The following is a 14,507-nucleotide window of genomic DNA, read 5'->3' on the forward strand; positions in this document are numbered from 1 at the left end:
CATCCAGAAACACACAGAATATCTGGAAACGCGTGAATGATCCAAAAACACGTATGAAACGAATGTTGTAGAATATATCTATAGATATAGATGAACGAACGATTAGAGTAGAGAGGAGAGTAGGGTAAAGTGACGAAAAGGTATGTCGAATAAATGTCTTCGTTATAATTATCGTAGTGTGAGAGACGTTGAAAGAACGTTAGTGTGGAGCAAGTAGTTGTCACGTAAATTTTAAGGGTTGGTTGATGAAATAAAATAGCTGAGTCGTAACACAACTATTAACTTTGTTTTAATTGAACTTTATTATGAATTCAGCAAGCACAATGTAATACACACTGAATTAACATAAATCACAATTCACTCCAACCACGTTATGTAACACTTAGTACGCGACTGTTGTAAGGGTAGAGACCGATAAAGATATGTTGACTATTCTAAGGATACAGAATAAGTGAGTTTTACTGACGATACTGTGTCCGAGGAAGGCTAGGGGTGGGTGTGTCTAAGGACACGGAACTATCGGATTTGTTGATGACAATTTTGGTTAAGGAAGCGAGGGTAGTAGTCATCGTCTCCGATTGGATAATAAGACGGTTGGTGGACCAGAAAGGGTTTTAGCCGCCCTCGCGAGAATGTTGCTAACGGGACATACCAGATGTGAAGGAAACCAACTTTCTATGCTAACACGTGGTAGACAATAAACGTAAAAGGGAATCTAAGACAGGAAATACTCGCTTGGTCCGAAGGACCTTAACTATGAAAATCCCAAGACCCCTGGTGGGTATTTAAGACTATTGAGGGTACGCGCCAAGGATGTGCAGACATCTGGGTGCCATCCTGTCCGCGGTGTGTGGCCTGGTCTCTGATGTGTATTGGCGTTACATAGTCATCGAGTACTTCTTTGATCGAACTTTTCCTCGTTGGTTAACACGTTGGTCGCCCAGCGTGATTCGGCTAAGTTTCCTGCGGGGCCCAAATCCGACCGCCGGTACGCAGAACGTAAATACAATGACAAGCGGGAATTCATTGTTTATCGCCTTCGATTCAGCGTAAAGAAAAGATTATTTAGTTCTGAAATGGAGAAAGCGATAGGCTTTCCAGCTAGAGTATTCCGAGGGATCTCATGGCAGATATCTCGGATCTTTCATTTAGTCGAGAAGCATACTCGTGAGACGTACATCGGTGATTTTTTCATCCTCAAAATGTTCAGTGAACAGCGTGAAAATATATTTGAAAGTGAGAGAGTAGCGATGACGAAGTCTACGACTATCGTTCGAAGTGCCGAAAATCAGCCCAAATGTGTTGGAACGTTTTAACAAATACCACGCGATATAGCATAATGTAATATTTTATCCAGAATATAAATTAATAAAAAGTATGGTATAATGTGTTTTTGATATGTTTATGTTGTATATTCTATATATAATATCCTATATTCAATTAACTCGAACAAGAAAAGCGTCACCCATACTTTGTAACGGGGCCCCCACGGAAGTATACCCGTCACACAGCTATGGGTGACGTGGCGACGAACGTGTTTAAACCAAGTTCATCAAACTCCTCACTTTTACCATATAATTTTATTTTACGATATAACGTTCCCGCTAGACGGTCTGTAGTCCCAAACGCCACGATTTACAGATATAACGTTACGTTAAACCGTGCGTCGTCCTCGCTTCCCTCTTTGTATATTCCGCCCCTGCAAAGGAAACAAAGACCTCCGCTATGGGGATGTATGACAGTCCGGTGCAAAGCCTGGTGGAAATGATTCGAGTTGAAGGTAGAATTCGTTAGGCTGCTACAAATAGCTGCAAGAGAAAAGGTACGGCATTTCAAACAGAAATACCAAAGAACATCGTTTCGTTATACCAATGTTCAGGAAATATCTAATAATCGTGCTTGATACACGTGTACAAGTCGTTTCGCCCACAGCTATTAGCGGTACCTGAGAAACTTGCTTTCGAAGATTCGGTAGATCGTTGGACTCTCTCGTACGGTAGGATCGACGCAATTCACAATTTACGAACGCTATTTATCCGGCAATCCGTTCCAACACACTTTTCCCGTTTGTACAACGTAAATTCGGAATTTAATAGATGCGAGACGTGTCAAACGCCTATTTCGAAACATCGTATTGGTAAATGGTAAAGAAACAGTGAGGTGAGAAGAGGCTTTTCTTTGTTTGTCTTTCTTCTTCTCAGCTGGCATTTCACTCGTTTGACCCGGGCCTAAGCAGCAAGATAAGGCGACAAGCCACTCTTTGTACCTCTTTGTTCGAGCCTCGCGAGTTTTCTCTCTTTTCTTGACATTTTTCTCGACATTTTGCTTCCTCGAACATTGGCCCACAATTATTTTCATAACACCATCATATTCTTTATATATAAAATCTTACGATCGTTCCATTTTAACGACAAGCTTGCGTACGGTAGCATTTTGGGCAAACGAACGTATACTTTGGTCCTAACGAAGGAAGGAAGCAGCAGTTTATCTTTAAAGAACGAAAAGATACAATTTACAGAAGAAAACAAGGCAACGTTGCTTTTTAAATAAAAAAAATGAAAATTAACACAGTAACTTGATAAAATCAAATTTTGTAACGCGTTCTTATCGATAGGCAGCCAATAATTTGCTAATTTACCAATGAAATTATACTGCTTTTCTGCTCGTTATTCCGCAAAGATTTTCAAATTCGAATCTGCTGGGAGGGTTTCAAGTCTGGGGATCGAGCTAGCTCGTGTCAAAGCCATCGCGATATCTTTTTCTTTTCTTTCCTTCTTCTTCTTCTTCTTCTTCTTCTCCTTCCTCTGGTATAGCCAGCGTTTCGTGTTTCAAGTTGCTCGATGCGCGAATCGTCGTCGCGTTGATAGATGAAAATTATCGTCTTCGATGAAATTCCTTCTGCGAATGGTGTGAAAATCATTCCTACGCACACGTTTGTTTTCTAGTTCCACCAAATACCTCCAATTACGACCAATTACGACCAATTACGAAATAATGGACTTGTACTTGGATCGCTAAAGCTCTGTGACGATACCTGTGCACGACAAATATACAGGGTGATTGGTAACTGATGGTACAAGCGGAAGGGGGGTGATTCTACGCGAAAAAAGAAGTCGAAAATATAGAATAAACATTTTTCGTTTGAGGCTTTGTTTTCGAGAAAATCGACTTTGAATTTTCGCTCGGTACGCGTGCACTTTATCGCGTCTCGTTATAACGGATCTCACTGTAGATCGTTGTCTCGATGGAAAAATTAACAGAGTAAATTTGTTGTATCCGATAAACGTCGACGGAGCATGAAGCGTACGTTTATAACAAATCCTTTGCATTGTCCCGAAGTGTACAGTCGAGATGTAGAATCGGCTCATCCGCAGTTCTGTTATAGTTTCTGTATACAGGGTGGTTGATAATTGGTGGTACAAGCGGAAAGGGGGTGATTCTACGCGAAAAAAAAGTCGAAAATATAGAATAAAAATTTTTTTTTTAATTTTTCCATCGAGACAACGATCTACAGTGAGATCCGTTATAACGAGACGCGATAAAGTGCAGGCGTACCGAGCGAAAATTCAAAGTCGATTTTCTCGAAAGCAAAGCCTCAAACGAAAAATTTTTATTCTACATTTTCGACTTCTTTTTTCGCCTAGAATCTCCCCCTTTTCGCTTGTACCACCAGTTATCAACCACCCTGTAGTAGAATCGTCGTGTATCCGTTTTATAACGAAAACACGCAAATATCTCGCAGACTACGGATGATACGAACGTTGTACGACTCTCAAGCAAACGTTTCGCGCCTAAATGGATTTATTTTACCTTGCAACTATTCCTTTTTATCGCGTATCCTCGTAGCCAAAGTGGAAACATTCTCAAAACACCGTACATACGTTTACATGTGGTTTTTGCCGGCCAGAAACCGAGAAGATAATCTCGAACTCGATACACCGACAGCATCGTCGTTATCCAATGTCCATGACAATGGTCTTACATCATTTTGTACATCGTGGTGTGGTTGTGAAAGCAGCCGATCGTGTACGTGGGTATCGATACAGCTTTCCATCCTTGTTAAGTACAAGTAACAAGCGTTTCGGAAATATTCCAATGTCAGTTACGAGAATACGCAAAGAAAAAATATAATTTCCATCTGAAAACGTAGCCGTCGTCTCCTCGCAGCTCTTCAAGGCTATCGTCGAAAGAGGTGGTCCCTCTAGACCACCCTCTAGAAATCGTACAACATTCGTTTCGAACAAACGTTTGTTCGTACGAGCCACAGTTTTTCAGATAAAACGTTTCTCTTATCGCCATTTATATTTTCTATCTCTTATATTTAAATTTCTAGAATAATTCGACACAAAGGGTAAATTATAAATCGTAACGTGAAAACGTAGAATTTCTTCCGCTCGAGTCTCTCGACTGGACTTCAACTGGAATAGGAATGTGAAAAGATATTTCAGAATAGCAAAATATCCGAGATATTTATTCAATTAAAATTCAATTAAAAATTATTTATTCAAGTAAAATTGAAATTCCGAACGTTTCAAGTAATTCGAAGTTTACGATAAATATTTTATCGGAACTATACTTCGAGAACGTTGAGATTTTCACGAAACTCGATTGTTCGTCGATGCAAACCTACATCGACAGAGAGTTGACAAGAATATCACGTAATACGCTTGTCGAGTCTTCTCGTCAAATTTCCTACTCGATCTCATCGGAAAAACAACATACGCTGTTACTTACGTTACTCGTCATCCAAAGGGATCTTGATCTCGTCATGAAAACAAAATGTTTTCGGAAAATCCGATTAGAAGTTCTCTATCGTCGTTCGTAATACACTCGACGCGATTAAAGTACAACTGAGAACGTTTTTCGTTGCATAGTCGCAAATGGCAGAATAACAGTGGATCGTGTTACACACGCTGTAAAGAATATACTTTAAATACAGCTCGTTCGTGTAATCTTCCTTTGAAATTTCACCCTTCGTGATATATTCGACTGACATAGCCATGTACGTACGTACAAGCCATATGGATGGCGATAAACGCATGAAAAATGGTTGATATTAATTATAATAATGATACGTTTATTTGTATTCTAAGCCCATAACCTATTACAAGCAGACTGTTGGATACTTGTTTCTAATTTCTTACGTTGTACCACTGTATAATCTAAACACCGCCGCATTAAATGTCATATTACGAATGCAAAAAACATCCGTTGAAACGTTTGGAATATGTGTTTGCAATGGCATTCTAACAGTTTCAACATCAAGTTTACGTTAAAAAAGATAGATATGATGTTAAAGATAGATACGAAACTCGCTCGATGACAGGTATATTTCTTGTTTCAACTTCAATTTATCAGCACGTTCCTCTACGATAATGTCGAAAATGTAGTATAACTACCTACGCTTTCATTGGTTCGCAGCAACTGCTTAGAGGTGTCACTGCTGATGCTGTTTATAGTTTATCGCGAGATTTAAAATCTAAAATCTACGTCCTCTTTGAAACTCGCGTTCATTTGGCGAAGTAGAAAAGTATTCGGTAAAGAATATCAGTAGCTAACTGCGTCAGAAATTGCATGCCACTCGCAAGTAGCAGAGCAGAGCAGAGCAGAGCAGAGCAGAGCAGAGCAGAGCAGAGCAGAGCAGAGCAGAGCAGGGCAGAGCAGAGCAGGGCAGAGCAGGGCAGCAGTAGCGGCAGATAACAGCAGCTAGAAACGACGAGGAGGAGAGGTTGAAACTGTGATGCCTGCAAAAAGCACGGCAGACAGCGTCGATCGTTTTTGCTTGGCGTCAGCCGCGTTCCTACCGCCGCGTCGTACTTCGTGGTGGTACATCGCTCCTTCTACCCCCTTCTTCCTCTCTCTTTTCTCACTACCTTCTCCGTCCTCTTCTTGCCCACCTTGCTCTTCTCTTTTCGTCCCTCAACAATCCCTCCAGCAAGTGCCTCTCTCGTCTTTCTCTTTGTATATCGTATGTCCACCTCGAGGAGCCGTGCAGCGTAAACGGATAAACTTGCTTTCAAAATTACTTTCAACTTGCAGGATTCACGCGTTCGAAAACTGGATTACGTGATTAGGTTAAGAAATATGACGATATTCCGTAGGATACACGTATCGACGATGGATACGCGTGAAAATAAAAGTCTTGGTCATTAACTCGGTCGGTTCGTTCAACCGACAGATACAGCAAAGTTGAGAAGTACTGTTACTCTCTGCGAATGTCTAAAACGTGTATAGACGCGAGATATGGTTTCGTATAGGAATCAACCTTACCATCGAGTTGGAAACCAGAGATAACAAAGTATACGCTTTGAAATCGTTTGAAACTGAAAGCTACGTAATCTCGTTATCTGTTTGAGTAAGCAATCTGTTGTTATATTTCTGATTTATAAATATCATTACGATCTCGCGACGTTATTCGAGCAGGAACATTTCGAGGATACGTACGTACATTCGGATTACACACTTTTGTAATATTGGAACTTAGTATAATTACATTTATTATTTGAGAATGATTTTAGTCTTTTTATATCATCTTAGGAAGAACAATTGCCTGGTTTATGCAAAAGGTAGAAGTAAGTAGCGGCTAAAGGAATATCGTAAGAAACTTATTATTACAGAAGAATTAAAGTTCAAAATTAAATTAAATTATTATTACAGAATTATTAAAGGTTTTTCAAGATCGTTGCTCGGTAAAATAAATATCTGTCTCGAAATCGTGCAACGTCTGTTTCCAACATATTTCTCTATCGTATTTTCTAACCTCCCTTGGAATTTTCGAAAGATTTGCTTTTTAAGACGTTCGATAGAAATGGCGTATCTGGATAATGCGAAATCGATAACTTTAGAAAGAGTCGGTCGATTTGACTTGTCACAAGGTCGTATAATCGCACATATGTACAAATACGTGCTTTTTACGAGTATAGCGATCGTGTGAAAGGGAAAAAAGCGAACAATCTAAGGTCATGAAAATCTCAGACTAAAGTCTCAGATGAAATTTTATAAAACGTTTAAAGAAAAGCAAGGAGAAAGATTCGTCGGTGGACTTTGGATCAGGATCAGGATTGTCGTAGCAATTTTTCGTACAAGAGTTCGTTCCTTCGAGAAACACCATGTAGCAAATTATATGGTGTTTAAACGATGTTAGTTGCTGCGTACAACGCAACGTTACGACCTCTTCTCGTATAATAGCGTATCAGCTCATTTTTGTCGGTCTTCTATCTCCGATATTCCAGCATTTTTCCTTCCATTCGAGGTATCCGGCTTTTCCATGTGTCATATACCGTAGGTTATTTATCTCGCGCGTTATTATCGTACGTTATTACGAAGCGGGTATGCGTCTACATCTGGAAATCTAGAAATTAAAAGTCTATTTTCTGTCAAACTAATAAATCTATTCGAAAATTAGCTATACATGGCATTTATTATATATAAGCATTGATTATGTATAATTCTCCTATCAAGTCGTACGTTTGGTCTCTGACAAAGACAACGTATAAACATCGGATTACAAAGAAAATACAACCTGATTTAATTAATCCGTATGATGAGCGTGACTCGATGTCACGAGTCAAAGAATCGAGTTATTTATGTAGTATCGTGGAAAAAAGTCCTGTGGCGGCACTCGATAGCAAAATACCATCACTCGACACTAACTGCTGTCGAACGATGGCAGCTCAGTAGTTAGCGCCTTAGGTTACGAACGTTGGAACCCAAGTTCGAATCCCGGCGACCGGAGTCCGATTTTTCTTCCACGATACAAAAATGAGAAGAAAAGCGGTCATACCCAGCAACGAGATACCTACCACCTCTACACCCTAGGCACTCACGATACTACATTTATAATTGTAATTAATAAAAGTAACGTTAACGATAATGAGACCGAACGTGTAAATTGATAGAACGTGTACCGTATGGTTGCGATAGATACGCTGTTTGATTTTAGTATCATTTTTTCTATTTCAGTAAGCAAGCGGTATTCGATGGGAAGAAAGCCATTAGAGGAGGCATTCCATTCGTTTTTCGTAAGTACGCCAGACAAAACGGAATAAATAATTGCTTGGAGATCGATAAAAGAAAAGTTATTAGGAAAAATATAGAGTGGCGGACGGAAGAAAGCTTAAAAGTTCATTTGGCAACAAACATGGTAAAATGAAATTACCGGATAAATACAATTTTCATATTTTCCAATTACTATTATTCAAGTCAAGTAAGCAAAACTTGATATCAAGTAGGCGATTTACAGCAACTTTAGCCATTATTTGCGTAAAATTGCCTTGGTAAAACTTGTCTCGCTTTCAAATCCTAGTCGGTACATCTGTCCCAATGAAATACCAATTTTACCATTTACGACTGTCTTTTGTCCGCCACCAATATATGGAATTAATAATATTAATCGCTTATTGCCTCCACTTGATGCAGCACAATTTGGAGCATGGACGTTTGGACCGCCTCATGGTTTTGCTAGAATCGTCCGTTGGAACGTAGAAAAGCCGCCTGAACGTTTGCCGAGCGGTGACGTCGAAGCAATTTTCTCTATTATGGACAGCGAATTTACCCGATCAATGTGGAATTACCCATTCAAATTGACATACAGACTGATACTTCGGGAAAAGGAACTACATTTTAACATTGGCGTATACAATCCTAGTAAAGATCATACGTTTAGTTTTAATTTATTGCTGCATACTTACTTTAAAGTGCCAGATGTTAGGAGATGTCAAATTACCGGCCTTCATGGATGCACGTTTATCGACAAGGTATAATCGTAGCAACGTTATCGACGATCAACAAGGTTGAAAAGGACAGAAAGTTCCTTCCGTTTTTCCTAGCCACAATTCAATTGCTCTAAAGAAATATTTTTTCCAAGTAGTTGCTTTTCGTTCACCTGGCACGAGTTCAAACGCAAGAAGAATCGCACGCTCGGACTGTCGCTTATTCTTTGCAACTTGGACTCGGTCTCTTTCTCGCAACATTAAACAACAACTGTACGCCGATGGACTAACGAACGAATAGCTGAATGACACCGATCGAAAGACACGTAAATCTGAAAGAAACGAATACAAAAGAGCAAACACCGTTGTTCGATTTGGCCGTAGAAACGGAACGAATTTTCCCTTCGAACCAATAAATCGGTTTTCTTACTATTGATTAATTTTTCAGAAATATCTACTAAAAGAAACGTATTCTTCTTTTCAGACAAGAGACAACCAAATTTTTCAAGAAGGTCGCGACGTAGTGACCGTGTGCGAATGGACAGACAGAATTTATCAGAACACGCAGCCAGAACACATCATTACTAACGTCGTATCCGGTAGGAAAATGCGAGTACAAAAGTACAATTTTCCTGATACAGTGGTTTGGAATCCGTGGCAGGAAAAGGCTCGTGACATACCAGATTTCGGCGATGACGAGTTTCCCAACATGATATGTGTGGAAAGCGGACACGTCAGCAGCCCTGTTATATTACTTCCTGGAACAGCTTTCGAAGCTAGTCAAATCTTACAGGTATAATAGTAGGAACAGATCTAAAGTAACAATTATTCTACATATCTTTTACATATTAATCTAATAATTCAATAATATTATATAAAGCGTAGGTTGTCGACAAATTACAAACAGATTCCTGAAAAATACAAAACGATTGAAAGATATTAATCTTTAATTGTCCGGATTACGCGTGATTATCACCAACGACGTTCACAAAGATTCACAATACCTCTACGTTCATTGCATTGCACAGGAGTATTATTTACATCACAAGTATTATTTCGAGCAAGATGTTACCTTATTCTACGAAATGACGAACCATTTATCCTATACGATATTTAATCGTACAACAGATCCTTTACAAGAAAATTCTCTCATTTTCTCATCGCATGTTAGTTAACATCGCATGCACGTTCTACGATCTAGCACTTGCTCGAAAGAAATTGATTAGCAACTGACAAATACACTTATTCTGTATACTTGTACAACTTACTATTTATCTTGTATAACTAATACTCGAAAATGGAAATTAACACCAATATTTTGATGACACACCAAGAAATCTAATATGCCACGAAACGAAAGAATACTAATTTTGATGAATGACAACTTGTAATTTATTATAAACAACAAGGATAAAGATTATCGTAAAATTGTGTAATTATTAATATCGATTGTAGCAGATACTATTTGCGGATATAAAGAAACGCGGTGAATTTAACAAACAAAAACAACGACCTTCTTTTTCTTGAAAATCCACTCTACAATTAAATGCTATTAGATTATTCACGTATTTTCAAGCTACAAGTGGTCCATATTATCGCAGAATCAGCAACAAATACACCAAAATTTTTCTTTCTGAATATTAAACTCTGAGTGTGTGTGTGTGTGTGTGTGCGTGCGCTCGCGCGCGCGCGTGTGTGCGTGTTTATTTATTTATTTTATCGCGATAATCGCCTCTTCTCGCAGTACTAATGAAATTTTAAAACGTTCCATATGACAGATAGGATAACATGTAATACAAGCGAGTGTAAGGTGATAGAATAACCTAAATAAAAATAAATAAGAATTTTCGTCGGAGGCTTAGTTTTCGAGAAAACTGGCTTTCCAAATTTCTTCGATACAGGAAAAGAGTCAGTCGGAACACACGGCAAGTACGACAATGACAATGACCTTGTTTTCGAGTAACAGCTTACGCCTTCCTACTTTCTTTACGCAGACTTGGAGACAGCTACTTTACCTACCTCCCCATTTGAGAAATTGCTTAAAATGACCAGGTCCAGCATCGACAGGAGCACGAATGCATCGCATCGTATCGCATCGCATCGCATCGTACATTGTCGAACTATTTCCAACGGCTTATACGGATTTGCCGGCAACATTGCCGACGGCCACGTTGACGATCAAACAGTTTCAACGGATAACGTCAATGTACCTTTATATGTAAACAAGAGATTTTAAATGCCTCGATAACCAATGATCGAATGAATTCAGACAAGGCCAACACGACCTACCCACCCCACCTATAGACTTGTCAGGAAATCGTTGATCCAAAATCCAAGTAATACCCAGCATAGAGTAATAAGCTGTGACTCGAGAACAAGCGCGCCGAATCCTGTCTAGTTAATGATCGGTCTAGTACAAGCGTATGATAAATTTTCAAATTTACTTTACTCAGAAACGAAAAGAATCATTTTATGTCTGCTTCTACGTATTATTCAGCCTTGTATTAAATTTTGTATGAAATAAATCGCGCGCTTAAATTAACAACTTTATTACATGTGTACTACATGTATATTGCTTTAAACACTTTATTTCGATGCTCGTATTTCACCTGTTACAGAAACCTTACAAACATAAGTGTTCGGACGCCTTCGTTAGCCACTGTTGCCACTTCTGTTTCAATTTATCCTTTCCCATTGTACGGTTGCACTGTTTTTTCACATTATATACATTCAACTGTGTGTTTGTTTATGTGCGTATGTACACATGTGCGTTTACGCGTGCCGACGTTGTCAACGACCATACCTTGTTGTTGGCAGCGTTTCTTTCTGACTTTTCAAGTCAATATTTGTGTTGTGATATTATTTGTCGGATGCTGATTCTACGATCTTGTTCTTTTTATCCATATGTATTACCCAATTGTACTCCTTGTACGATTGTATTAATTGTAAAAATCGCTAATTTCTTCGTCATATCCATTCGAGTATTCAATTACGGTTAGTGCTTTGCGTCTTTTTCTTTGCTGTCGTACGTTCTAGCCTTGTTGTTTCGTGTTTGCATTTATGTACCCTTATTTAGATACCCTTAGGTATTTTTTATAATTTCTTCAGCCATTTCTATAGATATTCCTTGCCGATGTGCTCGTGTAGTGCTTCTTCTGCCCATTTTATTTAAACAAATTAAACAGATCATACAAATTATACAGATCATACAAATTATACAGATCATACAAATTATACAAATTAAACATCTTGTAATAGTTTCAATTAGCTGTTGTAATATTTATACGAATTACATTACTTCTGTACTTTAGGTAATGTGAGTAGAGGGTGGACCAACGCCGCACGTAGCAGCCGGAAATAATACGAATTCGTTATTTCCGGTTTCCTCTCCACCAGGTACCGTTTGGCCAACTAGTACCGGATGGCTATATATGCCACCACCTCCTCCACCACCGCCACCGCCACCTCCACCACCATCAACACCTTCGACACATCCATCGCGCTTACATGCTCACTGTATCGCTCAAACTTGCACTATATGTTCTCTCAATCTTTAAAAGGAATATTACGAAAAATCAACTTTCACATACTCCTTTCATCTTTTGTTGCTTTTATCCATTTCTCCCACGATACTTTTACAGCAACATCTACAATATTAAATATCACATTATAATTCATTTCAATTAAAACACTATTCATTTCATTACATCAAATCATATGTCTCCATGTCTTTTGTATCGTCGCTCAATAGTATCGTTATGCAACATAATTGAATACAAGTGAAATGCAATTATAAAAATATATCGACGTACATATAAACAGAACAAATATAAAAAGTTATTAATAAAACTTATTTCTTCCTATTATATTATTATAAGTATATACTTAAAATAATATGCTACGCAAAAATAATAGCTTCAAACTATTGCAAATTACTCTGCAATTACTATTCAACCTACGAAGGAAAGGTTACTTTTTAAATTGTTGTTACAGCTAAACAGAGTAGCGTCACGCTTGAAATATGAACTTTCATTGGTTTTTAATAATATTGATGATATATAGTGGGAAAACGTTCCTATATTGCTATACATTGTATATTGTAGTCTCGTGAATCAAAAACGAAAAATCAGTAACGCATCTTCAAACTTATTTGACTAATTTGACAAAAAGCTCAATGTTCGGACAAGCAAGACAGAAACATTATATAATTAATGTGTTTATCAGCTGTGATTAAAAAATATATATACATATTTCTTTTCATTTTCACTTTTTACTTAAACAATAAAGACATCTTTTCGCCTAAATTATACCATGACATTTTGTTGTTGTGTTTCTTTCATAAATTAATGTAATAAAGTTTTAGCGCAGATATTACAATGTTCATTGATACTTATAAAGTGATGTCTCACATTCTCTAATAACTCCACTACTTTATTTAGAAACAATATTTTTAATATTCCCAACCAATTTTCCATTAGACAATTTTTATCTCAAAAACCCCAAATGTTACTTGGCTATAAATGTATTATATGTATTTTTTAAACATACTAATACGAAACGTGTAAAATGTACGTACATTCTGATATTGGAGTTGTGCTGATATTTTAAAACATTCCCGTATTTACGTTCTTCTTCTTTTTTCTTCTCTTCATTTTTTTTCTTTTCTTTTTTCTTTTTTTCTCCTTTTATTCTTTTTCTTTTTCTAAAGAATCATAATTTTCTTTCCCTATCGCGCTACTTTCAACTATCTTATGTACAAAATTTTATGTGTTTTCCATACTCTCAAGTTTTATTATATATTTAGAAAACTTTGTAACGTGCAATTTTGGATACATTATTACATTATAGTTCTACTTCTAACATATTTCAAAGGTATACGTAGTAAACTCAATTTAATTGTATTAACTCTGAGTGCACAACTCGTCTACAAAATGATACATACAGTTATGGTGCTAATATTACAAACACAATGTTTTAATAGTATATTATTCCAATAGTTAAGCTCAATTAGCATTTATTATTACTGTAATTTTAACAGAGGGACAAATTTTTGTCAAGTTTCCAAGTACACTATGCACTTTATATTGTATCGTATGAACTAAGAAAGGCATACGACAATGATATGTCTTCGAAATAGATGTAAACAGGATATTTATACCATATAATATTAAGCACTCTTAGTATAATAAAAACGACTCTATATATGTATTAAATATTTGTAAAAATATTACAATATCTATGTTATATTCAGTAATTAACTCTTTAGAAGCGAAATCGATTTTGAAATATATCTACAGGAATACAATTGTGTACAACACTATCTACGGTTTGCTATTAAGTCCTTAATATTTATATTGTTATTAAGATTTACGATGTAGATAGGATATATTAATAATTTAGTGCAAAACATGAATAATATGTCAAACATAAATATACAGGGTGTCCCCCTGGCCAGAGTGTGATGGCAAGAGACAGAAATGGCAGGAGACAGAAAAATATTTCACAAAACAAAATTGAATAGCTTCGAATGGTGCATGACCTGCTACTGTATGTGTTCACTCTGGAAGAAGTGGAAATATCTTGGAAATTTTAGGGTCATCTCTGTTTCCTTGACTAAATGAGACTATACATTCTTTTATATACCTATCAATGTATCTTTTTATTCTCTATTTAAAAAAAAAGAAAAAGAAAAAAGATAATAGGGCTTAAAGGTCAAAAGTTGACTCATTTACAAAATACTTTAACTTTATACAACTTATCATATGAAATACAAGGAAAGAAATATCACAGTGCTTT

General features: G+C 37.1%; 1 protein-coding gene across 3 annotated transcripts in view; it reads left to right on the top strand.

Annotated features, from left to right (window-relative positions):
- LOC138178785 (uncharacterized) overlaps positions 1 to 12,187 on the top strand; it is a 37,112-nt gene extending 24,925 nt beyond the window's left edge. Inside the window, exons 3-6 of one of the 3 annotated variants that reach the window (XM_069111029.1) lie at positions 7,963 to 8,021; positions 8,419 to 8,756; positions 9,196 to 9,504; positions 12,023 to 12,187. In XM_069111029.1, the coding sequence (XP_068967130.1) occupies positions 7,963 to 8,021; positions 8,419 to 8,756; positions 9,196 to 9,504; positions 12,023 to 12,031 (715 nt within the window). In that variant the 3' untranslated portion in view covers positions 12,032 to 12,187. Of the gene's footprint in view, positions 1 to 7,962; positions 8,022 to 8,418; positions 8,757 to 9,195; positions 9,505 to 9,591; positions 11,262 to 12,022 lie in introns of those variants that run through there. The other 2 variants (XM_069111027.1, XM_069111028.1) reach the window with 2 other exon arrangements.
- Positions 12,188 to 14,507: the final 2,320 nt, after the last annotated feature.

This window comes from Bombus flavifrons, chromosome 4, assembly GCF_040668555.2.
Source record: "Bombus flavifrons isolate JBK064 chromosome 4, iyBomFlav1_principal, whole genome shotgun sequence".
In the NCBI taxonomy this organism is placed as follows: domain Eukaryota; kingdom Metazoa; phylum Arthropoda; class Insecta; order Hymenoptera; family Apidae; genus Bombus; species Bombus flavifrons.